Below are 27,345 nucleotides of genomic sequence, written 5' to 3' on the forward strand. Positions count from 1 at the left end.
AGGAATGTTCTCTGGCTTTTTCATCTTCTCTCCATCTGCTTGCTCAATCTGATATTTCTCACTAGTGTCCTCCTTTTCCCTCTGAGTTACTTTAAGCACTCTCTCCAGACTCTCTTTTCACCTTTCCTCCTCCTGCTCCATGTCTTTGTCTCTGGCCTGCCTCTTCTCTACCTCAGTTCTTTTCTTTACCTTCTCTTCCTCTCATACCCTTGCTGTCTTTACTGCCTGCCTTCTTCCTAGTAACTTTGGTAATTCTCACCACCAACTGGAGAAGGTAGTCGCAGGGATCCCAACACAATGTGGCATTTAAGCCAACTCAGAAAGCTTCATCAGCTGTGGAAAGAAAGAAGAAAACAGACTGCTGTGCACAGCATTGTCCAGTGACGTTGGGCCTCAGTTTCTGTCCTGATTTGAATAGAATCTGAATATCTTTTGCCTAATTTGTGCCAGATAAGATTGGTTGAACAACATGAGACACGTGGCTGATCCTACACTTGTCTTGGTTTTTTGCCTCTGTCCAGAGGTCCAGGCAGATCCCAAGATGAACATCAACGATTTGAGCTAAATCTCTTCTAGGTACGTCTTGGATGATGAATATACCAGCTCAGCAGGATCCAAATTTCCAGTTCGGTGGTCTCCACCAGAAGTCCTCATGTATAGCAAGTTCAGTAGCAAATCTGACATCTGGGCTTTTGGTGAGTAGACAAGGTAGTACAGAGAAGAAACAGTTTAGAGGAAGAAGTGGGAAAGCTGCCATTTCTAAAGTACTTTAAGGGCTCCCAAGTTCTTTCCCAACATTCCCACTCTATGATTCTCCCAATAGCCCTGTAAGTAAGGTCAGTATTGTAGGTATTGTAGGCCCCATCCTCATTTGTATGAGGAAACTGAGGCTCACAGAGACTAAGTGATTTGACCATGAACACATAGGCAGTAAGTGCCAGAGGACAGATTCGAACCCAGGTCTCTCCTTGGCTAAGTCAGGTCCACCTACTTTGTGCTACACTCCAAGGGGCTGTGGTCTGTAGTATCTGGAATGACATTAAGGAGTTTGTGAGGCACACACACACACCAAGAATGGTATCCTTTAGAGACGAAGTATAAGTATACATGTTGTTCAGGTGTTTCAGTTGTGTCCAACTCTTCCTGACCCCATTTGGGGTTTTCTTGGCAAAGATACTAGTGGTTTGCCATTTCCTTCTCCAGCTCATTTGACAGCTGAAGAAACTGAGACAAACAGGGTGAAGTGACTTGGCCAGGGTCACACAGCAAGGAAGTGTCTGAGGCCAGATTTGAACTCAGGAAGATGAATCTGACTCCAGTGATAGCACTCTATCTACTGTGCCTCCTAGCTGCCCATGTGTACATATACAACTCTGTGTGTGTGTGTATACGTGTATACACACACACATACATAATTAATTTTGGTTTTGTTTTGTTTTTTTGCCTCATAGGAGTTTTGATGTGGGAAATTTACTCTCTGGGGAAGATGCCGTATGAGAGATTTAGTAACAGTGAAACAGCAGAACACATTGCCAAAGGCCTCCGGCTCTATCGGCCTCAGCTGGCTTCAGAGCGAGTGTATGCCATCATGTACAGCTGCTGGCACGAGGTGAGCCTTCTTCCCACGCCACTGACAAGATACCCATTTCCCACTTTCCAAGACATAAGACCTGGCCACAGAATGCCTGCTACACAGACCCCTTTGTCCCTTTAGTAATCCCTAGAAAATCTAGGGCTATCTTATGGTTTGTGCACATGAGTAGGCCTGTGCCATGCCTTCTCTCATTTGTAGAAAGCAATCACAAGTTCAGTGCCCACTCCTGGGTGTGCCATTGGGCCTTAACCGACCTTTCTTTTTTCTGACCCTGAATGAAGGCTAAAAATGAAGGCCTAAAAGCAAACTATTTTCAAATCACCTAATTCTTTAAAAAAAAAACACAACAAAACACCTTGTTTAATTCAAGCAGGGAACCTTCACACTTGCCATTAAGCTCTCCCCCACTCCCTTCTAGAGGCACCTTCATAACTGCTTTTCAGCGCTTGGCCCCCAAACTGAGGTCGTGGGCTAGGCTTAGGCCTTCCTGCCCTTGGCACTTCACTGTTCCTCAGAATGTTGGCACAGAAGTGCCTAATGGGGGAGGGATGGGGGGGCTGGAGTCAGAACATAGTTTCCATACTGTTCTCCTTCCCCTTGACTTTGACAAGATGGCATGGGGCACAACAAAGGTGGGTTATGTGACACAGCAGGAGTCACTCTCCCAGGGATTGGGGCTTGCACACTGCTGTGAGGCACTTCCATAGAGTACAAATAAAACTGTGTTTCCTGGCCAGGTCCATGATTTCTGCCCCCTCCCAACGATGTTCTTTCTCTTTGAGTCCAGAAAGCAGATGAACGCCCCACTTTCAGACTTCTTCTGAGCAACATTCTGGATGTGATGGACGAAGAATCCTGAGCTGTTCAGCCACCTCTCAGTTCCTCTCATCCCCGCCCCCTGCTCCGTTTGCTCATTCACTTTTCTCTGAAGAAATTTCAGGCCTGGGTGGGGAGAGGGAGGGGGTGGGAGCAGGGAGGAAAGCCTTTATGCTCCATGGGTGGCACCATACACCTGAGAATGGCTCACACCTTTGATCCCCAGGGACTTTCTCTGGCCTGGGCAAAAGCTGAGGAATAGGACCTCCATTCTTCAGAAGATGCTGTTGCTCCAGGAGAGAAAAATCCCTCCTAGCAGTAAGGCCAGATTTGTACTGGATGTGTGTGTGGATGTGTGTGCATATGAGCAAATAAACCCTTTGGGTGGCCTTAAGTTGGTTGTGATCAGAGATGGTCATAATGACAGCATGGATGGGCAGGGGACTGTTTCTGACAAAACTGCTTTGGAGAAAATGCCCCAGGTCTCCCTTATCTTGGTCATCATATAGCTTCCCTATAGCTGTCACTGTCTTCACAAAAGCAGGGCTCAATTTCAGTCAATCCAAAAAGTTCACACTACTGGCTGTGCAAAGCACTGTGCTAACAGAAAAACAGGGCAGCTAGGTGGCGCCATAGTGCACAGAATCCAGGCCTGGAGTCCAAGACTCCTCTTCCTGAGGTCAAATCTGGCCTCAGACACTTCTTAGCTAGGTGACCCTGGGCAAGTTCACCCTGTTTGCCTCAGTTTCCTCATCTGTCAGATGGGCTGGAGAAGGAAATGGCAAACTACTCTCTGTCAAGAAAATCCCAAACAGGATCAAAAAGAGTCAGAGTAGACTGAAAAACAAGAGTAGAAAAACAAAACGGGCTTAGCTTAAGGAGTTTATATCCTACTGGGAGAAAGGCAAGTCAATCCAAAGTATTTCGGTCAGGACTTGTGATTTCCATTGGTGGAGGGAATTCGTTTGTCAACTCCCTCCACTGATAGAACCTGCTCAATGTTTGTAAGCTTTGACTTCTGCAGAGAGAGGCCCGGGACCCTAAGAGGGACTAAGCAATGGCTTGCCTGTGGTCCCACTGCAAGGATGTGTGAGCTGCAAGATTTGAACCCAGGTCTTCCTCACTCCAAGGCCAGGCCTCTAGCAGACCCACCACCCTGCCTCCCATATGCAAATACAAAGCAGCCCTATCTACTATGGGACTGCCCAGTGGTTAAATCTGCCTCTGTGTCATGAATATTCATTAAGTCCCTACTCTTTGCTAAGCACTTTGCTAAATGCTGGCAACTGAGACAAAATGAAAAAAAGTCCCAGCCCTCAGCACCCCAGAAAATGTCTGCTATGCTTACAAGACTATGGGATCAGCCTCCCTCCTGATCCCTTGAAGAGTCCAGGGCTGACCTGATTCATTCCACAAGCAGGACCTGAGGACCAAACCGTCCCCAGAGGTTCTGACTCCCCCAGAGCTGGGCAATCCAAGGTAGGCATGTGTGCCTGCCTCAAAGGGTTATTGTGAGCAAGCTGTTTTTTTCAGCCTTAATATGAATGCCTGTGATCAGGGAGTTAAGACTTAAGATTCCCAGAGTGTGGGTCCTCCCAGGTTATAGGGAATAGAGAGGAGGGAAATGGCTAACTTCCATTGGATCATCAATTCGGAGCTGTACCGGACCTTAGAGGCCAATGAATCTAATCTCATACAAATGAGGAAACTGAGTCACAGAGAGATTACATAAATTGCCCAGGCTCAATCAGCCAGTATTCCAGCAGGCATTTATGTGGTTGGCACTGTGGGAATACAGAGAGGCAAAAACACATTCTAGACTCTACCTTCAAGGAGATCTCATTCTATTGGAGGGTACAACATTCTACTAACTATGTACATGCAGAATATATGCTGGAGAAATAGAAGGTAGCAATTAATAAGGATCTGAGGCAGGATTTGAATTTAGATCTTCATAACTTCAAGTTTAAGATCCTGTCCACTAAATCAGGGCTGGGGAACCTGCAGCCTCAAAGCCACATGTGGCCCTCTAGGTCCTCAAGTGCCACCCTTTGACCCAATTCAAACTTCACAGAACAAATCCCCTTAGTAAAAGGATTTGTTCTATAAAACTTGGACTCAGTCAAAAGGCCACACCCAAGGACCTAGAGGGTCACACGTGGCCTCGAGGCCAAAGGTTCCCCACCCCTGCACTAAACCGTGAAGCCTCTTGGCCATCTCTTTTTTCCACCTGATTCCTAATCACCATCTGATTTTCAGCCAAAGCCTCCTGAAAACCAGAGAATATTTCTAAGTGTAGGTCAGGATACGTACAATATGAATCAGCATTGGGATCTGGCAACCTGGTAATGTGAGAGACTTAATTGCCACAAATGGGGTGCCTCCAGAAAACCATATCCACCAGATGCCTCCATGTCCTTGCCTCTCACTTTCATGCAAACCCTGTACAATCTGACCTCTCACCTCATCATTCCACTGAAAGCACTCTCCAAAATGACCGATGATCTAGTCATTGCCAAATGTAATTATGGCTTCTTCCCAATCATCCTTCTTTACTTCCTCTGTAGCCCCTGATGTTGGATCAGACTTTTATCTTGGGGACTCTGCCCGCTAGGTTTTCATGACCTTGCTCTTTCCTGGTTCTCCTCCTAACTGTCCAACCACTCTTTTTTCAGTCTCCTTTGCGGAATCTTCATCTAACCTAGGGGGTTCTCCCAAAGCTCTGTCCCAATCCCTCTTCTCTTTATACTCTTTCACGTGGTGATCTCACCAGCTCCCAGGGAAAACATGGGTCATCTCAATGAATATGATGCTCAGATCTATTTATCCAGCCCTGACCTGTCTCTCAGCCTCTTCCAGTCACATATCACCAACTGCCTTTGGGACATCTCACACTCAAAACGTCCAAAACAAAACTCATCTTTCCTCCCAAATCCTCCCCTCTTCCCAGCACCCCTATTACTGTCAAGGATACCACCATTTTCCCACTAATCTGGGCTTGCGACTTCACTGTCATCATCCATTGACATTCACTAGTACAGGACTCCCACCCAATGGGCTGCTAAATCTTGTACTTTCTAACTTCACAACCCGTGTTCATCTGCTATGCCTCTCCTTCCCTCCCCTCACACTGCCCCCACACCGTGGAGGCCCTCATCCCCTCACATCTGGACTACTGAAGTAGCTGCCTGCCTCCAGGCTCTCCCCCCTCCAATCCATCCTCTGCTCAGCTGTCAGGGTCCAACCATGTCGCCTCCCCATCCCCTCCTCCACATGCTCAGTACACTCCAGTGGCTCCTCATGACCTCTAGAATCCAATATAAAATCCTCCCATTGTCTTTGAAAGCCCTTCCTACCTTTCTAGTCTTTCTACACCGTGCTCCCTTCCTCATACTCTACAATGCAGCCAAGCTGTCCTACTTGTAACTCCTGGCACAGAAACTCCCATCTCTGTGCCTTTGCACTCTGCCTTCTCACCTCTGCCTCCTGGCTTCCTCCAAGTCTCAGCTCAAATCTCCCCTTCTTCAAGAGGCCTTTTCCAGCCCACCTTACTCATATGCCTTCCCTCCGAGATTACCTCCCATTTATATCATATATATTTGTAGGTAGCATAAAGGTGCCAGTGTGGGATTCAAAGGGAAGCAGAAGAAATGTCTCCAGTCTCTTCTCCCTTTGCCCTCCAAGGGAGATTTTAATTCCTACCAGAAGAGGAAGCAGTTGTTTGGGGCCAGAAGCTTGGCCATTCTGCTCTCCTCAGAGAGAGGGGCTACAGGGCTAGAGTTATATCTATTTGCTCCCATGAATAGTGGCAGTCTAGGGATATGGCTTTCAGGTTCAAGCTAAACTTTTGATCGCTGTCCATTAACGGGCAAAAGAGAACCCCAGCTTTATATGGACGGCTTTACCCCTTTCCCACCAGGTCTACAATACACATATGTCGTAAATAGCAAAGAAACCCATTTATCCAATTAGATAGCCAAAGAGAAATCAGATAAAGTATGTATAGGACAATATATATCAAAAAATGCAGAGTGAAAGAGCTTTCCCATTGAGGACCAGTTAAATCGGTGTGAGAAACACATGGACAAAAACCAGATCTCACCCAAGGGGAAGTTCCCTGAAGTCTGTACAGTAGCTGGGGCTGGCTCCCCTTACCTCACCTTACCTCACCTTCTTCCCAGAGTCTTATTTCGCCTTCAGCACCCTGCAGCGGCATGGGCATCTTCCATCCTCTCTCTGGAAGCTGGAAGCCAGAAGTGCGAGAAGCTGGTGAAGAGACTGAAGGGACTTGAAGAGTCTGGCAAAGAGCCTCTCCCTCATGCTCTCCCTCACCGAATCTTCCCTGCCCCCACACAGGCGCAGGGCATTGATCTCCCCCGATGACAGTCCTACACCAATGGGCTTACAGTGTTCCATATCGGATGTGTAGATTTATGATATGTAATGACATCTATCGTGTATAGTATTTGTGCTTAGTCTGCATGTTGTCTCCCCTATTAGAATGGCAGCTCCCCGGGGTGGGGGGAAGGGCTTTTTTTTCTTCCTTCTCTCCCCAGCAGTTAGCACAGTGCCTGGCATATAAGAAGCACTTACAAAAATGCTTGTTGACTGGCTGATAGTTCCTAGGTCCTCTGCCTTGGTCAGGCCCCATTCTCAATACTGTGTTCAAATCTGGGTGCCACCTTTTAAGAACTTCTAAGCTGGAGAGAGTTGGGAGCAGAGAGACCGGGATGGCGAGTCTTGAATTCACATCAACTTAGAGGGGAGTGCTGAACACCGGGAGGAGGAATGACTTTTCTGCTTGGCCCCAGGGAGAAGCAGCAGGAACAACGAAGGGGGTGGGGGGCATTTAGGCTTCACGTCAGGAAAAGGCTTTCTAACCATTGGAGCCACCCTAAGTAGGATAACGGGGGGCTAGCGGGCCCTCCCAGCGTCAAGCTCTGCCTTCTCTATGACACAGCTAACGCTGGCAGGGCCCGCGAAAGGCACAGGCCCGGTAAGGGGAAGGGCCTGCTTAATGTCGCCCTGTGCTCTTTACAACCGGGCTACGCTGGAGTCTTACCGACCGCCACGTTTAGCCCAACCCAATTTTACAGAACAAGAAACTGAGGACCTAAGTGCTAGCGAAAGTCCGAAAAGCTGCTAACAGGTTCGGACCCCGCCCCCTTCGGCCGACTCCGCCCCGCCCGGGCCGCCAGTCCTAACGCGGGAAGTCCGCAGGTCGCGCGGAGTGGGCCGAGCTCGCTACACTTTACGGGTCAGCCATTGGCCCGGGCCACGCGCAGGCGCGATACACACGAGGCTGGGGCCCGGGGAGAGGCGGGGAGGAGAATTGGAGGAGGCGGGGCGGTACCGGAGCCGGTTCATTCTGCTTCCGTTTCCGCCCTGAAGACACGTGAAGGTCGGTGGGTTCTTGTGGCTGGCGGGCTCGTGGTTGCGCGCGGGGCCAGGGCAGCATGGATTCCTCTTCCTCTGTTCCGGGGCTGGGCTCCGTGGACCCACAACTGCAGCATTTCATCGAGGTGGAAACCCAGAAGCAGCGATTTCAGCAGTTGGTGCACCAAATGACTGAACTGTGCTGGGTGAGAAGCTGGGGCCCTGGGAGGGAGGGAGGGAGGCAGGTGCCCCACCTCCCCACCACCTTTGGTGGCCATTCTGTTTCCCTATGCGAAAAATTCCATAGAACCAAGAGGTGGTGCTGGGATAGGGTTTTGTTTTGGGATAATGGCTGGGAGGCAAGTGTATGTATGTAGGTCTGTGAAAGTGAAAGTGCCGAGTTTCATCAAGTATGAGACTTGAGCCCCATGCCTTGAACCACAGGTAGCAAAGCACTTCCAGGCTCTACCCCAAACTCCAGATTTCCAGGCTGTGGCCAAGATAAGATGCCTCTTGAGATTTTTGATCTGATTAAATTCAGAACAAAGAGAATTTGCAAGTTTTGGAAATCTTGCTTTATCCACCTTTACCCTTTGCAATGTTCAGTTAATTCAGAAGCAATGTGATACTGTGAACGTTGTTGGAACACAACTGAGTTCAGCAGCAAAAAGGCCAAACTGGGCCATTTTGCATTTTTTGCAATTGTCTTATTGTGTATTCAGAATTGGATTTCTTATTCTCTGTCATATATACTATTTATGTGATCCTTTTTCCCCTCTGGAATTTGGTTATCTGTAACACCAGATATTTTCTTTTCTTGTGCAGGAAAAGTGCATGGACAAGCCTGGGCCCAAATTGGACAGTCGAGCCGAAACCTGTTTCGTGAACTGCGTGGAGCGTTTTATTGACACAAGCCAGTTCATCCTGAACCGATTGGAGCAGACACAGAAGACCAGGCCAGCCTTCGCAGAAAGCTTGTCTGACTGATCTCTGCACAACTCTCTCCGTTTTGAAAAGAACTTTATAGTTCAAGAAAAAGTACTGTGATGGGATGGTTGTAAAGGAAAAGGCTGTGGGGAGATTGACTTGGAGTTTTTATCCCAGCCTTTTGGGATGCTCTGTCATGTGAATGAGCAAAGAACGGTTTTGTGAGTTTGGGGGTTGTGTTTTGTTTTAAATGCCAGTTTTATGAAAATTTTGGACAGTTGAATGGAAGACTACTAGATACACTTAAACCGTACACAAGGCTATGTTCTTAACGTTCCATTGGCTTCTTTGTAGGTATTCAAACTGGGACCACATCGGTAGACTCCCTCATCTGTGTGTGTTAATTTCAAACCTGTGGGAGGGTGGGCTTGAGATTAAGGTAATACATCTTGGCATCTAGCAACAGGATGGAGAGAAGCCATTTGGTACTGCAGTTTCAGGCCTCCTTATCCATTTTGTGACTTAGCGGGGCTGGGCAGATCTGTAATACAGACTAGAGACCTCACTTCCAGTGGTATCCATCTTTCTCTTTTACTGTGACTTATTTTAAATACCTATATGCAGAAAGTCTCAGACAATGGTAAGAGGCTAGGAGGCCTTTGGATACAGAGAAATCTAGCTTAATCATCTAGTGAACATAACTTTTGCCTCCCTCTTGGCAGTCTCAAAATGAGAATGATCTGCCCTGAGTTTCAGGGTATTGTGACTGAAAGGTGTGCCTGAATTGTAAAGGTTTAAACCAGCCACCACCCCAGCTAGCCATTGTCTCAGGTAGAGGGGCATACTTAATGTGTTGATTCATTGTTCCATTTACTGCGAATCTTCTGATGACTGAAATAAAACCCTTTGCCTCAGGTTGACATGGTTTGGGGAACGCTTTTCTTTCCTTGGTGCTCACCACTCAACACTTGTATGTGCTTCTCACAGGATAGTTGTAGGTACTGTACCACCATTTCACTGATCAGACAACTCAGTAATCCTGAGCTGGCTGAACATCCTAGTTGGCAGAGCTGGGGCTTCAAGGCCTTGTCCTTTACCTCCAGTGCCAGGGCTATTTTAAGTACATCACTACCTCTACTAGCTAGATGTCTTGGAAGTTAAAACTTGGACATGGGCTGGTGCCAGGACTACATGTCATTCAACAAGGATTTGCTGAGTGACTCATAAGGTACAATTCTAGGAAGAACCTCCAACCTGTGGGGATGTGAGCTTTGATCTCTATTTCCCCAAAATAATCAAGTTTCTTACCAGAACAAAATAATGGCTGCCAGCCAGAGTCCTCTCTAGACAGATCTCAAAGCAAGAGGCCACTGGCTTAGAAATGCTCTAGGCTTTACACCTTAGCTGTATGTCCCAAACTACTTACTAGAGGGGAGGTAGTAGTGTAGTGGAAGATCAGGATTTGGAATCGGGGTCCAAGCTGAGTTCTAGCTTTCCCTTAGAACCAGGGAGACCGTGGGTGAGCTGCCTCTCTGGACCTCAGGTTTCTCAGCCATGGAGTCCAGCTTAGATTCAGTGATCTTAAAGGTCCCTTCCAAGTTTGGAAGCATTGCTACTTTGGTTGGGGGTGGGGAATTGGACTCTTCCCCGCATTCAGACTTCCTCTCTAGCTGGTAGACAAAATAGGAAAATAATTTCACATGTGTAAAATCACTTCATAATATTTAGGAGCCCAGACAACAGATGCAAAACCGGGGGCACTCCAGTGAAGGAGTGCTTCAAACCACATTGGATTGAAGGTTTTGTGGAGGTGAGTTGAACCATTCTGAGTTTGAGGGAGGGGCATTGGGTGACAAGGATTTTATTTTAATAAGTGGCCTTACTAGCCTGTTTGCCCAAGTCATTCCAAGTGTGATAGTTTGACACTGCACTGAGGCAGCCAACCTTCCTCTGAGAAGCCCCTGCCCCATCTTAGTTTCTCTTGTTCTATACCTGGTGATTTGTGGACATAGTGAGGTTGCCAAGTAATTCCTTGTCTTTGTGTGCCAGCACCATGCCTCACACATTGCAGCTACTTTGTATTTGCTGCTTACCAATAACAAAAATTAACTTCAAATTTAGATACTGAGGCTGCCTGTTCAGTCACCAAGACCATCAGATCACTAAGTTTTCTTTCCCCTTGAGAAATGTTTTTATTCAGTCATGTACGACTCTCTGTGACCCCATTTGGGTTTTCTTGGCAGAGATACTGGAGTGGTTTGCCATTTTATTCAGCTCATTTTACAGATGAGAAAACCGAGGCAAACAAGGTTAAGTGACTTGCCCAGGGTCACACAGGTAGGAAGTGTCAGAGGCTGGATTTGAATTCAGGAAGGTGAGTCTTCCTGATTCCAGCCCCACCCACCCCACCCATTGTATTCAATGCAGCATCCCCTAGCTGCCCTTCTAGAGAAATGGAATCATCAAAGGAGCATCTTCTTGGACCCTTAGCATCTGTATGACTGGCCTCCTCAATCTGTCTCTGCTTCCTGATCTGTAAAATGAAGGGATTTGACCAGCTCATAGTCCTGTGATCTTTTACAAATAGAAAAATTCTAGATTCTTTCAGCCATACATAACTTAAATCATTTCCTTTGCACCGATTAACCAATAGTTGTCTCATACAGATGATGAGCAGCTGGCTTAGTGGAAAGGTCTGGCCTTGGATCTTTGGTACAGATGACCTGTGAAATGAAATCATCTGTCCTTAATGGGTGACAAAGATGGTTCAAGGACCTTTTCTATAAGGCCGTTGAAGGAATCTATAAGTAGCTAGAGGACACCAAGCTCAAAGTTGAAGGAGTACAATGTTGTTTCAACTTCTCTCTGACTGGAACTGGAATTGGAAAGAAGGCTGAAGCCACTCCTAAAAGGAAGAACAGGTACAGAAATGCCTATATTGCCCATCAAAAATCAACATTTATTAAGCATCAAATATGGATAGAAAAATAAAAAGCAGAATGTCCCCTGCCCTCCAGGAGCTTACATTCTAGTGACTGGTTATCTCTTTCAAACACACCATGGGCCTCCTATAGACTCAGTACATGCTACTATTCCAGACAAGAGCACTCCAAACTCCAAGATGATCTACAAACAGGAAGTATAATACCTGTAACTGCTGTTTGTCCTCATGTGGAGGCTGCCACTGAATTCTGAAGTTCAGGGAAGTGGTGAGAGACAAAGGAAGTCTGCTCCAAGCGAAGCCAAAAACACACGGGGTCCTTTAAGCTGCTTGGTTTCCAACACTTTACATTACAAGCAACTCTGTACTTTAATGTTATCATTTACAGGAAGCAGGCAGACCCAGCTCTTTAAGTACAAAACAGGGTTAGCTAGGACTGGAACAGGCATTCTGTGTAGCTAAATAATCTTTGTCCTTCAGGACCTTAGGTACTGAACTTGGGGGTGGGGTGGGTGTTAACCTCTGGAACATGGTTTTTAGAATCAAATCCTCTTATACCAGGCAGGTGGTAGCAGCCAACAGTTATTAGTAATTATACTCAAGTCCTTGATACAAACTTCAAGATGCTCAGGATTCAGTTAGCACTAAAAGTGACACAAAAACACCTTTAAAAACATTTAAGACAAACTAGCATTCACTAAACACAAACCATTTGAATTCTCAAACTGTAACAAGTAAATAAGACTAAGAACTAGTGATGAGGGACGGATGGCTGTTTTCACAAATACTTCACTGGTGTACATACACATCCAGCACTGCATCTCACAATACCTCAGCATGTCAACAAGTGAAGCGAATGAGGCTTTAGTCACTTGGGAAGGTTCCGCTGTTCCACTGCTTACTAGTTAGGTATTAATTTGCTCCTCTCCACAATATAATCTGATTTGGTCTGGCTGGATGTCAGAGGCCTGGGCAGATCTTAAGTAAAAGTACAAAGGCCACCTTACCCAACAGGAACAGATACAGTTCTGCCTAAGATTATTCACAGATTTTCAACTTCAATGTTCTGGAACTCTTTGTTGGGGTCAACTCCATCTAGAAGAGGCTGATTTTGCCTTTCGTTTTCCCTCCAGGGAGGAGCATGGGAATTACCTGAATTTGACCCCAGAGAAAAATATATCAGGTCAGGAGAAAAAGGAACATCTCGAAAGGCATGAAGGAGGAAAATGCCAAAAACTACGGTTAGGAAACCACTGATTGTGCCGATGACACTGTCTAGGGCCATATATTGCCATTCCTTAAAGAGAATGGCAGAGCAGGTCATGACAGCTGTAGTGAAAAGGACATAATAGATGGGAGTTACTATCGAGGTATTGGAAATGTCCAAAGCCCGGTTCAGATAGTTGATCTGAATGGTCATACAAATCACCAGACAAAACAGCAGCACCCAACCAAGGGGTTCCTTCAGGACAGGCTTGCCTGAAAATAGCTCCTTCAGGGAGATGCCCAAACCCTTGACGCAGGACACGGAAAGGGAACCAATTGAGGAGCAGATCAGAACGTACACCAGGACATTATTGTGGTCATATCGAGGTCCTACCACAAAGATGAGGGCAGCGGCACTGGCCAGCACACATATGGCAAAGCCAATGAATCCTGAGAAAAAAGAGAATAAAATCAATACAAATCTGCAATCTCTACACGCATTTTTGTTGTTGATCTTCAGTCGTTTCAGTGATGTCTGACAGGCATAGGAAATGCCAAATCATTAGAACATATACATCTCAGCAATTTGGTGGTCCTTTAATCACAGTAACCAGTAAGGTTTTAGTTCTAAATGTTCTGATATTCTAATATTCTAAATATTCTAAAGTTCTAAATATTCTAAGTTCTAAATATTCTGATAGTTCTAAATTCTATCTGTCCCCATCAAAAAAGATTTAATGCGAAGAGACAGAGAGCGATAGTGCATCAGAGATACCTATGGGGGGGGCGGGGTAGTGAGACACATCAGATCAGGGTTTAGGCACATTAGTAGAGAATTCATTATGGAGAAAAAGGCTAATAGGATTTTGAGCTATCAAATTAATAGATTCTGCAACTGGCAGTAGTGCTTTTGCTAAGTAGCTACATTAGGGTGCCCAAAATATTACAAAAAGGTTAGAAATCATATGAATTATTAAATCTGGGTAAACTCTGAAAAACGTGATAAAATAATGGAGAAATGGAGGTAGGCAGTGTTTGCCTAACTTGCTTAATCCTCCACTGAAGAAAGAAAATCATCATGGATTTGAGATTTGACTCAGTGATCTTAAAGGTCTCTTCCAAGTTTGGAAGCATTGCTACTTTGGGGGAGGAGTGGGGAAGGGGAAGGGAAAAGAGAGTGTTGTCCTCAGTGGCGATGTAATCCTATATAGTGGGTGCTTTGTTGAGAACCAATAAACAAAAAATGAACCCAAGGTTTCAATCTCCAGTGACAAGGAAGTGTCAACAGAAACAAGGAGTTTAGGACGGAGGGCAAATTTAAGTGGGAAGGCAATGAGCTGGGTTTGGAACATCCAGAATGAGATGTCCCCAAGCCCTGGATCTGTGTCAAATAGCTCAGTGCCATTTCACATTATTTAACCAACGACTCGGATAAAGACATAGATGGTATGCTTCTCAATTTGCTGATGACAATAACCTAGAAAGAATGACAGTATTAGGATTCTCAAGGTCCCCAACAGGCTAGACCACTGGGGCAAAGTGAGTAAGACAGTGCTGAATTGGGAAAGATGTGGTACATTAAAACTACATCTTGCTTTGCTTCCTCTGGCCACTGCCCCCTCCTTTCTAGTTAGCTTGGTAAGTAAGTTTATAAGGAGCTGGTTTAAAGTAGCAATAGCAGGAAATAAGATTGCAAAAGGGAAGCTAGAAGTTGTGAACAAGCTGTTCCAAAGATAAAGGGAGCATAATTTACAAACTGTATCATATCTTAACCAAAAATCACATTCTGGTAACACGTGCTGACTCAGGGGAAGTCATGTGGACTGTCTTGTTGGGCCTTTGAGTCCTATGATGTAGAAATCTCAGAGAAGTTTCCAGGATCTGTAGTGAGTCCAACAGAACAGCAAATGGTGCTGATAACTTTGAGATGACATGAAACTCACTCCAAAGTGGCACAAATAAGAGTAAATCTGTTCCCCCCAAAAAGCTACAATAAAGAGACCTCTAATTCCTGACCCCTGAGCACTCTTTCCTCTCCATGTGGGTCCATGCTGCCAAGGGTTCCCAACTCTAATCTGCGGTTACTTGAGAGATTCTCTGTACCTCTGCTCCTCCCCCTCCTCTTCCTATGATACCTACCTTCCTCTGCCACCCTATCCCCCATTCCCACATTGTCTGCCTCTGTATCCCTTTTTGCCTACTGTCTCTATACCTTCTTTGCCCATTCCTCCCTCCACCCTCTGTGCTTTATTAGTTTGATTGCAGCCTCACTTCCCACTGCTTTCATGGTCTTGCCCGGTGAGTACCCAAAGAACCAGGCATGCCTACCCCATTTCATAAGTCCATAAATTATCAATTCCTGTGGTCCCATATTTGGATTAAGAGAAATCAGCTTCACAAGTACAAGTCCACAGTCCCTCCAAAAGAGCTTGGGGTGTAGTGGATTATGCCAAGCCCAATGAGTAACTGGAATGGCAGCCAAAAAAGCTAAGGCACCACTGAGGTACATGAAGAGAGACACTGTGTCCAAGACTGGGAGATAAGCCTTCCAGCATCACTCTGCCCTGCTCAGACTTTACTGTGGACACTGTGTTCATTTAGCTGTGGATATTACATTTTAGGAAGGACGATGATAAGCCAGAGGACATTCAGAGGAGGGTAACCAAGATAGTGATAGAAAGATTAGCTGAAGGAACCAGGGGACGCTGAAAGCCATAGGAGGAACCAGATAGTGGTGTCAAGACTATCATAAAGAAGAGGAATGACACTTGTTCAACTTGGCCCCAGACAGAGCTAGGAGCAACAGGTAGAAGCTGCAAAGGGGCAAATTTCAGCTTGATGTTGGGAAAAACTTCCTACCAACTAACATTATCCATGAGGGTAAAGGCCTACTTCAGAAGGTAGTGAGTTCCTTCTCCCTGAAGGGATTCAGGAAAGGTTTGGATTACAACCTGCCTGGGTATTCTTTTGCAGGTACAGGTCAATGGCCTCTGAGATCCACCCCCTCCAGCTCAGATCCTAGAAGGGCAGAGTGAGAGTCAAAGGGGAGCAGAGAGCCAAGAGTCGATTTGGCTCTGCTTCTGAAATTTAAGGCCTTGATGTATTCATCTGGCCTACTGTGCTGCATCAGCAGTTCTGAAGATGAAAATCAAAGGAATTCCATGAGGAGGGCCTAAGAGATCATTGCCATGGTCTCCATAAGTCACATTTCTTCCTCACAACTAGCTGTCTATCACTGCCTCTTGTCCCCGTTCCAACTAATCTGGCTAGCATCTCTATTCTGCTCAACAGATAGGAAAGTTTACTTCTGAACTTCGTGGGGAAAAACAGCTTCTCTCTTTCTCTAGGGATCAAACCAAACCTTCTGTTTGTTCTCATGGAAGGTAAAGTGGATGCAGGGGGCGGGGCACAAAAATGTTAAAAAATGACTGATCTGATCAATTATACAGTATTAAAGAGAACTCACAAATGTGATTAATAAAGGCCAGAGTAAACAGAATACACTCTTTTAGACAGAGATGGAGATTTCCTCTTATCTCCTGTCTTCCAAAGCAGTATTTTCTAAGAAGTTGCCACGGAATTTGATTTTCTGCCACGTGTACTCAGATCAGTGTAATCAGAAACAGAGGCAGGTACTCTGAGTCTGGAGTTTGGTGAATTAGAAAAACAAAGAATCAGACGCAGAAGATGGAACAAAGTGGTCGCCTTGACAAAAGACTTTACTGTCCAGTGGCCACCCAGCTGATGAGCTGCTGCTCTACATTTAGGAAGGTTAGTCTTCAGATGGTAGACACCGTCGTCAGAACCATGAGAAAAAAAGAAACTAAAATTCCAAGCAAGACTTTGGTCATACTAAGGTATTTTAAATCAAAATCATGTTCGAATTCCCTGTCTGGTACCTGGACTTCTCAGCTTCTCAGACATCTCTGCCAAGGTGAAGGTCATCTCCTCCCGGGGGGCATGGATCACCATCATTGTTGAGCCAAGAATACTTAGCACACAACCAATCTTCCCATGAATGTTCAACTTCTCATTCAAGAAGTAAGAGGACAAAATTGAACTAAGGGTAAACATAAAACATGTCAATAACCCAGGCAGATATTCCTTCACCAACAACACTCATCTAGAAATTAATATCATATTGGCTCAGGACCGGGAGGATTCTGGGAACAACCAGGTTCACAAGAGTTTTCACTACATTACACTAAACTTCAACAGGAGTGACATAGCTAAGCATTTAACTGGACCAAGTAGATCCTGGGGGTGGGGTGGGGGGGGGGAGAGGGAGAACCAGTAGACGACACAGGAAGATAAATAAAACTCCCAAAAAGTGAATGCATAAATAGTCACTTAAGTTGTGTCAGGGTTGGTGGACAGGAAGAAAACAATCTGCTGTATTCATGAAAAAGAATTCATCACAATAGTGATGAATTGATGAATGAAACTTTCTCCCCAAATCAGATAGAATTAAGGGAAAGAAAAGGTTTTTTTCTTCTGGGAAATAAAACACTTCCAGGAATGAAACTTAGGAAAAGAATGCAAGAAAACAAGGATATTGGAAAACTGGAGTAAAATAGCTTGAGCAGTAACATGTCATCACTTCAGGTCGCTAGGACACAGGCCCAAATAAAGCACCTGAATATTGCTTACCTGACTAATACATTCAGTGCACCCAGGGGCGTTACTAGTGTGGCTGGGGCAAAAGCATACGCAGCAAAATTGGCAGCTTCTCCAACCCCCACTGCAAAGGAGAAATAATTTTCTTGATTAGGAAAGCAAAATTTGGCATGAGTGCGATGTCATCCATAGCAACTACAGCTTGCCCGCTATCTCTCATCAGATCTTGATGAACACAGTCACTTCGTACCCTGGAACCTTTCCATCCCACTTGTAGTGGAAACGTCCCAAATGGGTAGTTCTCCCTCCCTCCCCTCATTAGAATGTGAGCTCCCCGAGATCATGGACTGTCTGACTTTTCTATCTGCACCCCCCCAGGGCTTGGACATGATAAATACTTCATTCATTCATCCATACAGTATTTAAAGCCAAGCCTACCTAAAGCAAAGTCTTGGGTTCTTATATGCGCTTGCTTAATAAACTCTTCTTTACCTAGTTCTTCTGTGCAACTTTTTCCTTGATGACATAAATCCTTGAGCAGGAGCAAAATTAGAATCTTGTACCAGTAACTGATTACTGCCATGGCAGATTGAGAGTATAACGCCAGTAAGCAAGAATTGCATCTTCCACCCTAATTCGTACTGCACTATGTATCAATAAATGTGGACTGTGTGATTAAATGGTAAATAAGTTTAGCAGAGCTAACAGGAGGAGATAAGCATTTTATTTCATGATGATTATGAAACCATTCTACTAGAGAAAAAGCCTGAATAGTCAGGATTTGCATTCAAGGCCCCTGGGCACCTCCAAGTGTCAGACACTAGAGTAATCCTTGTCTCATGCTAGTACTTGTCCCCAGATTGTCACCCTGGTTTGTACAGATGTCCTAGGAAGACATCCGTGAGCAGTGAGAGGCCCGAGTATTGGGACTTTAAGCCAAGGCCCCAAGAGCCATATTGTCACTGCTATTAATTTGTCTACCTGGAAAATGGGCAAGGAGTTAGGACAGGCAGTAGAGAGATACTAAAGAGGAACGGGGAGTGAAAATAGGTCTCTACCTATGTGACCGTGTGTGAGTACACTTATGCATGTTAGTGTTCATGACATAGGAAAAGAAACATTCATTTGGAAGCAAAAGAGAAAATCCTGAGTGCTTTTTGGTCTACACCAGACCAGGTACAGCCTATACCAGACTATAATCAATGTGATCAAAATCTGTCACACACATTTACGTGTATCTGTGCCAGAATACAATTGGTTAAATAGAACTATGATAGAAAAAAAACTGTTTCAGATGCTTAATGCTGAATGGTCAGCTTTCCAGCTTATTCTAAAATAACTGGCTGCCTTATTTTTCTATTTATTTTTCAGGCTGCAACTCCACGAACGAACCAAACAACTTACTGGAGATCAGTCCAGCCCACCAGAGCCATTCCTTTAGGTATGCATGGCCACCTTGACCTAAAAGAAGGAAGAGAAGTTATGAATCTACCAGGCCTAAAGCTCTGGAATAAAGAAAAGCAATAGTATGGCCGGAACAGTTTTCTTAGAGGAAAAGGTGATTTTCTCGTTCCTCCTAACCTGCTATAATTTGGAGGGGTCTTAGATTCCTCCTGCCAACTTCCTTAAGGTTTTTCTTTCCCTTTTTTTAGCCCCACAAAGACCAAGCATTTTGAGCAGAACTTGTGAATCCCCAATGAAAAAGATTCATCACAGCACCCAGTACCTGTGGCAGTTCCTTTTAATATATCCAAGGAAGGGAAACTCTGCCCCAGGCTTTGGGTTTGGGCACAGCAGGTACCGAGGGGCAAGAGCTAAGGTATATAAAGCCTAATTCTGGTCTATACTGTGCAACTTCTGACCACGAACTCAGAATAAAAGAATTTGAATTAATGAGCTTTGAAAAATCTAGACCTGGACCTGACAACTGTTCTCCTATTCTTACAGATTTACTGAATAACTGCTATGTGTTCAGCATAGTGCCTTCAAAATCTTGGGTCTTCCTCAAACCAGAAAGTACATTCGATTCTCAGTTGTTATCCCTCTTCTCCATTATCATGGCTAACGACAAATCAAATTCAGAGACAATCCAAAAAACTATCCTTGAACTAATTCCAACCTTTTCTAAGAGCCAATTAGCAACCATGCTAATAACAATACCTACAGATTCCCGTTTAGCCTCCTTTCCATCTTAACGCAACCTATCTTTTCAGCCTAAAGGCAAGAAGCAAGAGGAAAGACAAATTCTGACAAACCAAGGCAGGAATAGAGAGTTTGCTATACCTGCTCTCACAGAGCCTCTGCTGGCAATGTTAAGAAGTCCTTTCTTCTTCAGGATGAAGCTTGCACCAATGAAAATGCTGGAGGTGAGAGCCAAGCTCAGACCAATATAGAAGTTATTGTGCCCAGTCATCATCTCTGGCCAGCACTGGTCCTGTTGAGGTTTTCAAAAAGCAGATTTTAGGACACTTGCCCTTCGACAGAGTTCAACACATACACTGTGGATTCATGAAGATCAGAGGCCAAAGATTCCTTCTGAGGACAGCGCTAACTGGGGTTTTGATGACTTTTTAAGACAGTTGACCAAACTGAGTAATTTTATTTTTCACTGTGACCATTTGCTCTTTATTAAGACAATTAAACTGCTTCAACTTTAACCCTTACTCTTGTACATATCACTTCATTATTTCATCCCTGGCAAACGGACAGGTGGTTGGCTTTTTCCTTAAAGCTGCTTAAATGTTTCAGGTTTGTTTAAGCAGCCTAAAAGGATTTAGATGTGGTTTTTTAATTGGAGGAGGGAAGGCAAGGCAATTGAAGTTAAATGACTTACTTGCCCAAGGTCACACAGCTAGTAAATGTGTCAAGTGTCTGAGGTCAGATTTGAACTCAGGTCCTCCTGACTCCAGGGCCGGTGTTCTACTCACTGCACCACCCAGCTGCCCCATAGATGTGTTTTAAAGTTGATTTTTCAAAGAGAGGCAAACTACCACGTTGTCCTCCTCACCCACTAAGGCACTGAGCAGGCCATTTAAATATAGAGATAGTACCACACATGTGCTGTCTGCTTGCTGCCATGAAAAGGACTGGAGGCAGGAAAAAAAAGTCCAAAGGACCTTGTTTGAGTGGCAGCAAGAGTACTGTATTAGAGAATACTGAAGAGAGGCTGCATGTGTTTAGCATGCATGTATGTCTGTGTGCATACAGAGATGGATGTCTACAAAGCAGTCCTGCTTTTGGACTTAGCTTCTAGTCATTTCGAGTAACTCTCCAGTGACAGGCTTCAACACCCTATAATTCTCCAGTTTCCAGAACAAATCCAGCATTGCCATGTTTCTAAAAATGGCTATCTTGTAATGGTTCCAATCTTCCTATTTCAAATGCTTCTAATTTGTAATCCCAGTCCAATTCACCCTGTCCTAATCCCTAATTCCCCAACTGCTCCCTTCTCTCAATGTGTCTACTCTTAGTCCCATCCTGATGTTCAGATTTATATACATTCTTTCACCCATTTTCTCACCTATATTAATTCAGCCCCTTCCTCAAGTTTCAATGTAGCTGTAAATAATCTATTTCTCTGATCTTCTACCACATGCATCCTCTTTATCATTCACTTAACACCACAGGCTTGCACAGCACATTTTGTTGGAGAAAATCCAAGTAATTTTTTGTTTTTGTTTTGTTTTTCTGGCAGGGCAATTGGGGTTAAGCGACTTGCCCAAGGTCACGCAGCTAGTACATGTGATGTGTCAAGTGTCTGAGGCCAGATTTGAACTCAGGTCCTCCTGACTCCAGGGCCGGTGCTCTACTCACTGTGCCACCTAGCTGCCCCTGGGTAATTTTTTAAAAAGGTATACATTTAGTGAATACAAAATCATAAACTCTTCCCCACCAGACTAAAATATCCCAAATGTAACTAAATTTCTAAAATTAAAAAACTAAATTTGAGTTGCAAAATTATAAAGAGCAGGCATGATTCCAAAGAAAAAATATAAGATACCCCACTCCTTTGCAGAGGTGGGAAGTGTACAGATACTGTACATGTATTTTCAAGCTTTTGTGATGTATTGATCAGATATGCTGATTACTTCCTCTTTTTCTTTTTTTGTCTTAAAGATACTATTTATTATATGACATGGCTCTCTGGGAAGGGGAAGGATGCTGAGGTAAATTATGGTGATGTAAAAGGCAAAAGACAGCAATAAAAACTTATTTAAAACAAAAAAAAGATTCTACTGATTAAACCTTAGTCTAAAAATATAAATTTAAAAATGAAACAAAAACCCCCTCCATTTCTTTAGCTATATTACCCACTCCTATATTTGGCACAGTTCCTTTATCATTTCCCACCATTATGTTTTAGTTTCTCAATCAGACTGCTGGGATTGCTTTCACCTCTGTGCCCAAAAAAAAGGCGTTTAGGACATCAAGTTCAACCCATAGCCCTTTTGTGGGAAAACATTCTGTTTTGAGGATGAGAAGACACCTGCTCTGAGAGGTGTGAAACTGAGTCCTGGGGGAAGGGTCTCAGAGTCTTTTCTGAAGGGATTTGTTCTTGGAAGTCTGGATTCAGTCAAAGGGCTGCACTTAGGGACCTAGAGGGCCACACGTGGCCTCGAGGCCGCAGGTTCCCCACCCCTGCTAGCATCTTCCCACAATTTTTGTTTTTTTTAGGCCAGGTGATCAGAGGGTAAATCTTTTTAAGCTGAGGGTTTTCTTTGGGGGAGATAAAGGGCTGTGCTTCCACCCCACCCAATTCTGAGCCTCTCAGGGGAGGCTGCTGGAGCATTAAGGCAGGGCTCAGTGGGGGGGTGGGGGGGACGCAGTGCATTATTTTTTTCTTAAAAATCTTTATTTTATCTTCATTTTCTAAGACATTCCTGCGTCATCCCTGGTAACGCAGAATTTTTAAAAATGAGGAGAGGGGATATAAAATTTTAACGAAGAGGGGGAAAGCTGTTGGGGATGCCTAAAGGGGGCAGGGCCCTCGCCCTGCTCACTTCCGGCCCCGCTCAGCTGTCCATGTCTGGCATCCCCCTATCTCCCCGCACCCCGCCCCGCCGCCGTCACCCCTACCTTTCTCCTAAAGCCGAGCGCGTGCTCCCCAAGCCCAGACCTCGCCTCGCCCACACGACGAGGGAGAGAAGCGAGGAGGCAGGAGGGAAGGAGAGAGGGAGGCAGGCCCGCGAACCACCCTCCTGCGGCACCTGCGAAAATCCCGCCTTCCCGCAGCCTCCCCGCCCCCGAGCCACTTCCGCTGCCTAGCTCTGAGCGGCCCTCCACCCGGAACCCCGCCCAGAGAGCGCGAGCCCAGGGGGGCGGGGCCGCCAAGCGCTTCCGGTGCCCGCCCAGCTCCTCAGGCGTTGCGCGTCCCGCCGTCGTCAAGTCGTCGTCGTTCGGCGGTCGTTGTCGCCGGGCGGGTGGGCGGCGAGGGCGCTCGTCGTCGTCGTCAGCGCTCGCCGTCGGCGATTTGGGACCGGTGAGTGGGCCCGGGCCCCTGAGGAGAGTGCCGGCTCCGACCCCTCGGCCGTGGGAGTTGGAGGCGCCGCTCTTCGGTGAGGGGAGGAGGGGGGCGGGGCAGGGAGCTGTGAAGAAAACCGAGCGGGTGGGTCTCAGAGCTAGAGGGGACCCCGGGGGCCGCCCTCTCCAATCTCCTCACCTTACACTTGGGGAAACTGAAACGAAGCGAAGGGACCGTCCCCCAGCGGGGGGGCCCTGTGGTTCGCTGGCAAGCGTTGAACTTGGCGTCTCCGGACCTGAGTTCGATTTCTGCCTCAGCCCCTTAATGCCCGTGTCACCGCGGGCTGGTCACTTAACTTCCCGGGGTCTCGGTTCCCTCATTTGCAAGATGAAGAGGTAGGTAGTAACGCAGGGCTGCTAAGCGTTTTATTGGCACCGTCGGGGCCGTGTAGGGAAGCGTATGGATCCCTTGTCAGAGCCATGTCTTTAAATGCCCGGACTAGATGGACTCTAAGAACAGTGGAAGCGTTAAAGGGCAGAGGCAGGGTTTGATTCTCTAGCTCCGCAGCTAGCGCTTTTGCCACAGAATCACATCGGGGTGATGATTGGGAGACGATGTGGGAGATCTTCTCGCCATTTTTTAGCCATGACTGGAAAGAATGGTGAGAAGTAAAACTGGAGAATTCTCTGACCGTCTTTCGTCAACCGTTTCCCACCGTCCTTAAGGACTTTAGAGGTCTACTACCTTAATTTACAAATGAATAAACTAAGGCTTAGAGAGGTTAAAGTAACTCCCCCAGCTCACACAAGCAGTGACAGAGCTAGGAATAAAACACCGGGCTTCTGGACTTAACAAACTACAGCTTTCTCCATCACACTAGGGGTTCCTAACCTTTCGCAGTCTTGTGCCCTTTGGCTTCCAGGAAACCTTAATGTACTGTTTAGTATGAAGGAATTAAATCGTAGGCTTTACCATGCATATGCACTTAAGAACAGATAAACTTAGCGATATAATTTATTAAAACATTCATAGATGCATGTAATTTCTAAATTTAAAACCCATGAGTATATTCAATAAGAATGGCATGTACTTTTCCAAGGGTACTCCAAAAAGTTTGCAGCTTCATGGAGTGGAAGTCAGTTTTTAAAAAATCCAATCAAAATATTCCCTATATCCCTTTGACAAGCTTCTCTTGCCCACCCACCCCCACCCCCAGGTATGGATAGCCTCCTTTGGAAAACCCATACTAAACCATTTTGCCCTAGAGGAGAACCCAAAATAATCTGAGTTACCTAGTCTTTAGTTTAAATGCTATGGCAGTAGAAGATTGGGATGGTATGAAGTGGTGGTTGGTATAATCCTCAGACTCTGGCTTTTATTTTATTTGCTTTATTTTAATGGACCTTCCCCCTCCCCCTTACATTTATATTTAGTTTTTGAATGATACGAGTATGTATAAATGTTTGTATGAAGCAAGAAGAGAAGAAATGGCTATGACACGTAATACATTTGTGGTTTGTCCCCTCCCCCCCCCATGCTGGGTGTCTCTGGGCTTCTGTGGTGAAAAAGGTTGCTATGGAATGCCAAATTCTCCTGCCTTTTTGTGCCTATCCAAAAATTTCTTAAGTCACCTTTAGGGCTGAATGTATATTAATAGTGAGATGGCATAGTGGATAAAGTGCCAGTGCCAGTGCCAGACTTGGTAGTTAGTAAAACCTAATTTCAAGGCCTTGCCAGTTTTATGACTCTGGGTTAAGTCACTTAACCTCTCTCATCCTCAGTTTCCTCATCTGTAAAACGGGGATAACAATAGCATCTCCATCACAGAGTCGTTGTGAGGATCAAACACGGCAGTTCTGCAAACCTTAAATACTGTCTAAATGCTACCTGCAACTATTGTTAGAAGTTTCAGTTACATATCACTATAACCACAGACCTACATACACATGGCTTCTTTAGCTCCATATGTGTTAAGAATTCTTTAGTGAAGTTTAAATTCAAAGCCCAACTATGATCTACAGATTGCTGGGGTTTGTGAATTAGCAATAATGCTGTCTCACGTGTGTGCGCGTTTTTGTATTTATGTCTACACACATGCCAGCTTTAAAGTTTTGTAATATCCTGACATGTAGTTTGTCACATGAATCCCACAATAGCCCTGTGAGGTTGATACTACAGGTATCAGATGATGAAACTAGGGATTGGGTTAAAGGGCTTGATCCTGCTTATATAGCTGGTAAGCATCAGATACAGGATTTGAACCCAGATTTCTTTGGTGCCAGGGCCAATACTTTATCCACTGCGATGCACTTCCTTTCTTATCTTGTTCTCTTATCTAAGGTGAAGGGTATTTGGCTTGTTTTATGGCACAGCACAAAATCGTTTTACTTTTATCTTTAATGACATCTAACTATGAACCTGATTGTCAGGTCGAAAATATACGCATTGCATTCTCTCCACGCCTGAGGAGACCTCCTTTAAACTGAAGAACTTGGGGACACTGGCATCCAGGAAGCTGTTTCTGAAAGCTAAGCTGTTCCAGGTATAAATAATGCCCCTACTTAAATCCAATAAGTGAGTATTAGAAATGACAAAAAAAAGAGTAGGAAGATGATTATTCACCTCACAGAAACAGTTTTTGCTGTCTACACGATTTGCTACAGAATTCCTTGTGGAAAGTTTCTCAAATTCATTTCAGATATGCTTTGATTTGCTGGAGTTGAAATTATTTTAAACATCACAGAAAGCTAAGCCCATCTTTTTTTTTTAAAGAAGTATTGATGTTTAGTAAGTTTTCAGTCATAAACAAACCAAAAACTCACCACTACTTATTATTAGTTTAGAGGGTAGAGAGGTTGATGGTGCTACTTCCCAAAATTTGACTTATAACCTTTAGCATCTCTACAAGGTGAAATAGACCTGGGAAACAGACTGGTTGGAGAGTCACAGTCACAAGGAGCTACCCGGCCTCCAAATAAATGCTTACCTTGTTTCAACCCAGAGAAGTGAACAGAAAATGGGAAATTGAACTATGCTTTCCTCAAAACACCATAGATCACTAACTACTCCAAAGGGTTTTGGTATCGACTGCAGTCCTCACTTTATCTCCCTTTTTGTCTGTGATTCTTGCTGAACATATGTAGTTTCCTTAGAGCAATAGAGTGCTCTCTTTTGGTGTTGTACTATTCATTCTTTGCAGGAGGATACAGAATGTCATTGCTGGCAGCTTTAATTTATGAAATATATATATATGTAATATATATAATATATATATATACACACACATCATATATATATATAGAGAGAGAGAGAGAGAGAGTTGATTTCTAAAGAAATTGTATTGTATAACTTAAATTCTGCTTGAAAGTGTAAATAGTTTTCATTTAGAGAAGAGTTGTTGTTCACTGATTTTCAGTCATGTCTGACTCTTTGTGACCCCATTTGGGTTTTTCATGGCAAAGATACTGGAGTAGTTTGCCATTTTCTTCTCTAGCTCATGCTACACATGAGGAAACTGAAGCAAACAGGGTTCAGCAACTTGCCCAGGGTCACACAGCTAGTATGTGTCAGAAACCAGATTTGAACTCAGGAAGATGAGTCTTCCTGACTTCAGGCCCAGCACTCTGTCCACTGGGCCACCTAGGTGTCCCACTTAGAGAGAGAAGGTGGGGATGAAATAAGTGTTTCTGAGCTGTATACATTTTATGCTGTCATTGGTACTCGTTAGGGTACGTATAAAACAGCTTATATTTGGAGGTACCATCTTTAGTGAACAATTGAAGGAAACAAAAGCGGTTTTCACTGACTATTTGTGATTTTGGTTTTTCCCTCTCTGAACTCAAGAACAAAAGATGAGCAAGAACAAAGAAGATCCTCCCCATGAGCTGGAAAACCAATTTATATTACGTCTCCCTCCGGTAAGGAACCCTAGCAGATTAGAACAGATGACTGGAGGTTGACTTTGAGTGGCTTTTACTCACACTGTGGTACTTTAGACAAACTCTCACACATAAGGATTCTGTTTGGTTGTCAGTTGATAAGTCAAAAACCATTGTTTAAGAGGATATGGGTCATTAAGGACCCAAATGTAGTAATATTTCACTGTGTATCCTGTTCATTGAAGTCCTCTTTTCCCTTGTTGCTGACTATTTACTTTTGAGAGCTATTTTTTTCCAAATAATATTAATCTTGAATAGACTACATCAACTCTCATAAGGTCTTCATGTCTTCACTGCCTAATGTATCTGGTACATTATAGGAAATAAATCTTTATTGAATTGAATCATAGGTTTAGAGCCAAAAGTACTCTCTAGTACTAGAGACCTTCTAGTTCAACTCTCCCATTTTATAGATGAGTGAACTGAGGTCCAGAGAAGCAATGTGAGTTGTCCAAGGTTACACAGTTAT

At 44.7% G+C, this 27,345-nt stretch overlaps 4 protein-coding genes across 7 annotated transcripts in view; 3 read left to right on the forward strand and 1 right to left on the reverse strand.

Moving 5' to 3' along the window:
- Nucleotides 1–2,804, forward strand: part of BTK (Bruton tyrosine kinase) — a 40,415-nt gene extending 37,611 nt beyond the window's left edge. For both annotated transcript variants that reach the window (XM_036740334.1, XM_036740335.1), the window contains exons 17-19: nucleotides 577–695; nucleotides 1,452–1,609; nucleotides 2,382–2,804. In XM_036740334.1, coding sequence (XP_036596229.1) covers nucleotides 577–695; nucleotides 1,452–1,609; nucleotides 2,382–2,453 — 349 coding nt within the window. In that variant the 3' untranslated portion in view covers nucleotides 2,454–2,804. The remainder of the gene's footprint in view (nucleotides 1–576; nucleotides 696–1,451; nucleotides 1,610–2,381) is intronic.
- A 4,982-nt stretch (nucleotides 2,805–7,786) lies between these two features.
- On the forward strand, nucleotides 7,787–9,633 carry TIMM8A (translocase of inner mitochondrial membrane 8A). Its single transcript, XM_036740072.1, has 2 exons — nucleotides 7,787–7,992; nucleotides 8,612–9,633. Exons 1-2 carry the CDS (start codon nucleotides 7,867–7,869, stop codon nucleotides 8,771–8,773), a joined length of 288 nt encoding a protein of 95 aa, XP_036595967.1. The 5' UTR covers nucleotides 7,787–7,866; the 3' UTR covers nucleotides 8,774–9,633.
- Nucleotides 9,634–11,648: 2,015 nt separating this feature from the next.
- Nucleotides 11,649–22,740, reverse strand: LOC118832561 (magnesium transporter NIPA2-like). The gene is made up of 6 exons (XM_036739852.1): nucleotides 22,554–22,740; nucleotides 19,761–19,911; nucleotides 18,882–18,938; nucleotides 17,511–17,601; nucleotides 16,760–16,920; nucleotides 11,649–13,310 (listed from the first exon to the last, which is right to left on the reverse strand). Exons 2-6 carry the CDS (start codon nucleotides 19,891–19,893, stop codon nucleotides 12,697–12,699), a joined length of 1,056 nt encoding a protein of 351 aa, XP_036595747.1. The 5' UTR covers nucleotides 19,894–19,911; nucleotides 22,554–22,740; the 3' UTR covers nucleotides 11,649–12,696.
- A 57-nt stretch (nucleotides 22,741–22,797) lies between these two features.
- TAF7L (TATA-box binding protein associated factor 7 like) overlaps nucleotides 22,798–27,345 on the forward strand; it is a 28,572-nt gene continuing 24,024 nt past the window's right edge. The window contains exons 1-3 of one of the 3 annotated variants that reach the window (XM_036740151.1): nucleotides 22,798–22,956; nucleotides 25,368–25,480; nucleotides 26,782–26,855. In XM_036740151.1, coding sequence (XP_036596046.1) covers nucleotides 26,790–26,855 — 66 coding nt within the window. In that variant the 5' untranslated portion in view covers nucleotides 22,798–22,956; nucleotides 25,368–25,480; nucleotides 26,782–26,789. Of the gene's footprint in view, nucleotides 23,033–25,367; nucleotides 25,481–26,781; nucleotides 26,856–27,345 lie in introns of all 3 variants that reach the window. The other 2 variants (XM_036740149.1, XM_036740150.1) reach the window with 2 other exon arrangements.

Source organism: Trichosurus vulpecula, chromosome X (assembly GCF_011100635.1).
Source record: "Trichosurus vulpecula isolate mTriVul1 chromosome X, mTriVul1.pri, whole genome shotgun sequence".
Lineage (NCBI taxonomy): Eukaryota > Metazoa > Chordata > Mammalia > Diprotodontia > Phalangeridae > Trichosurus > Trichosurus vulpecula.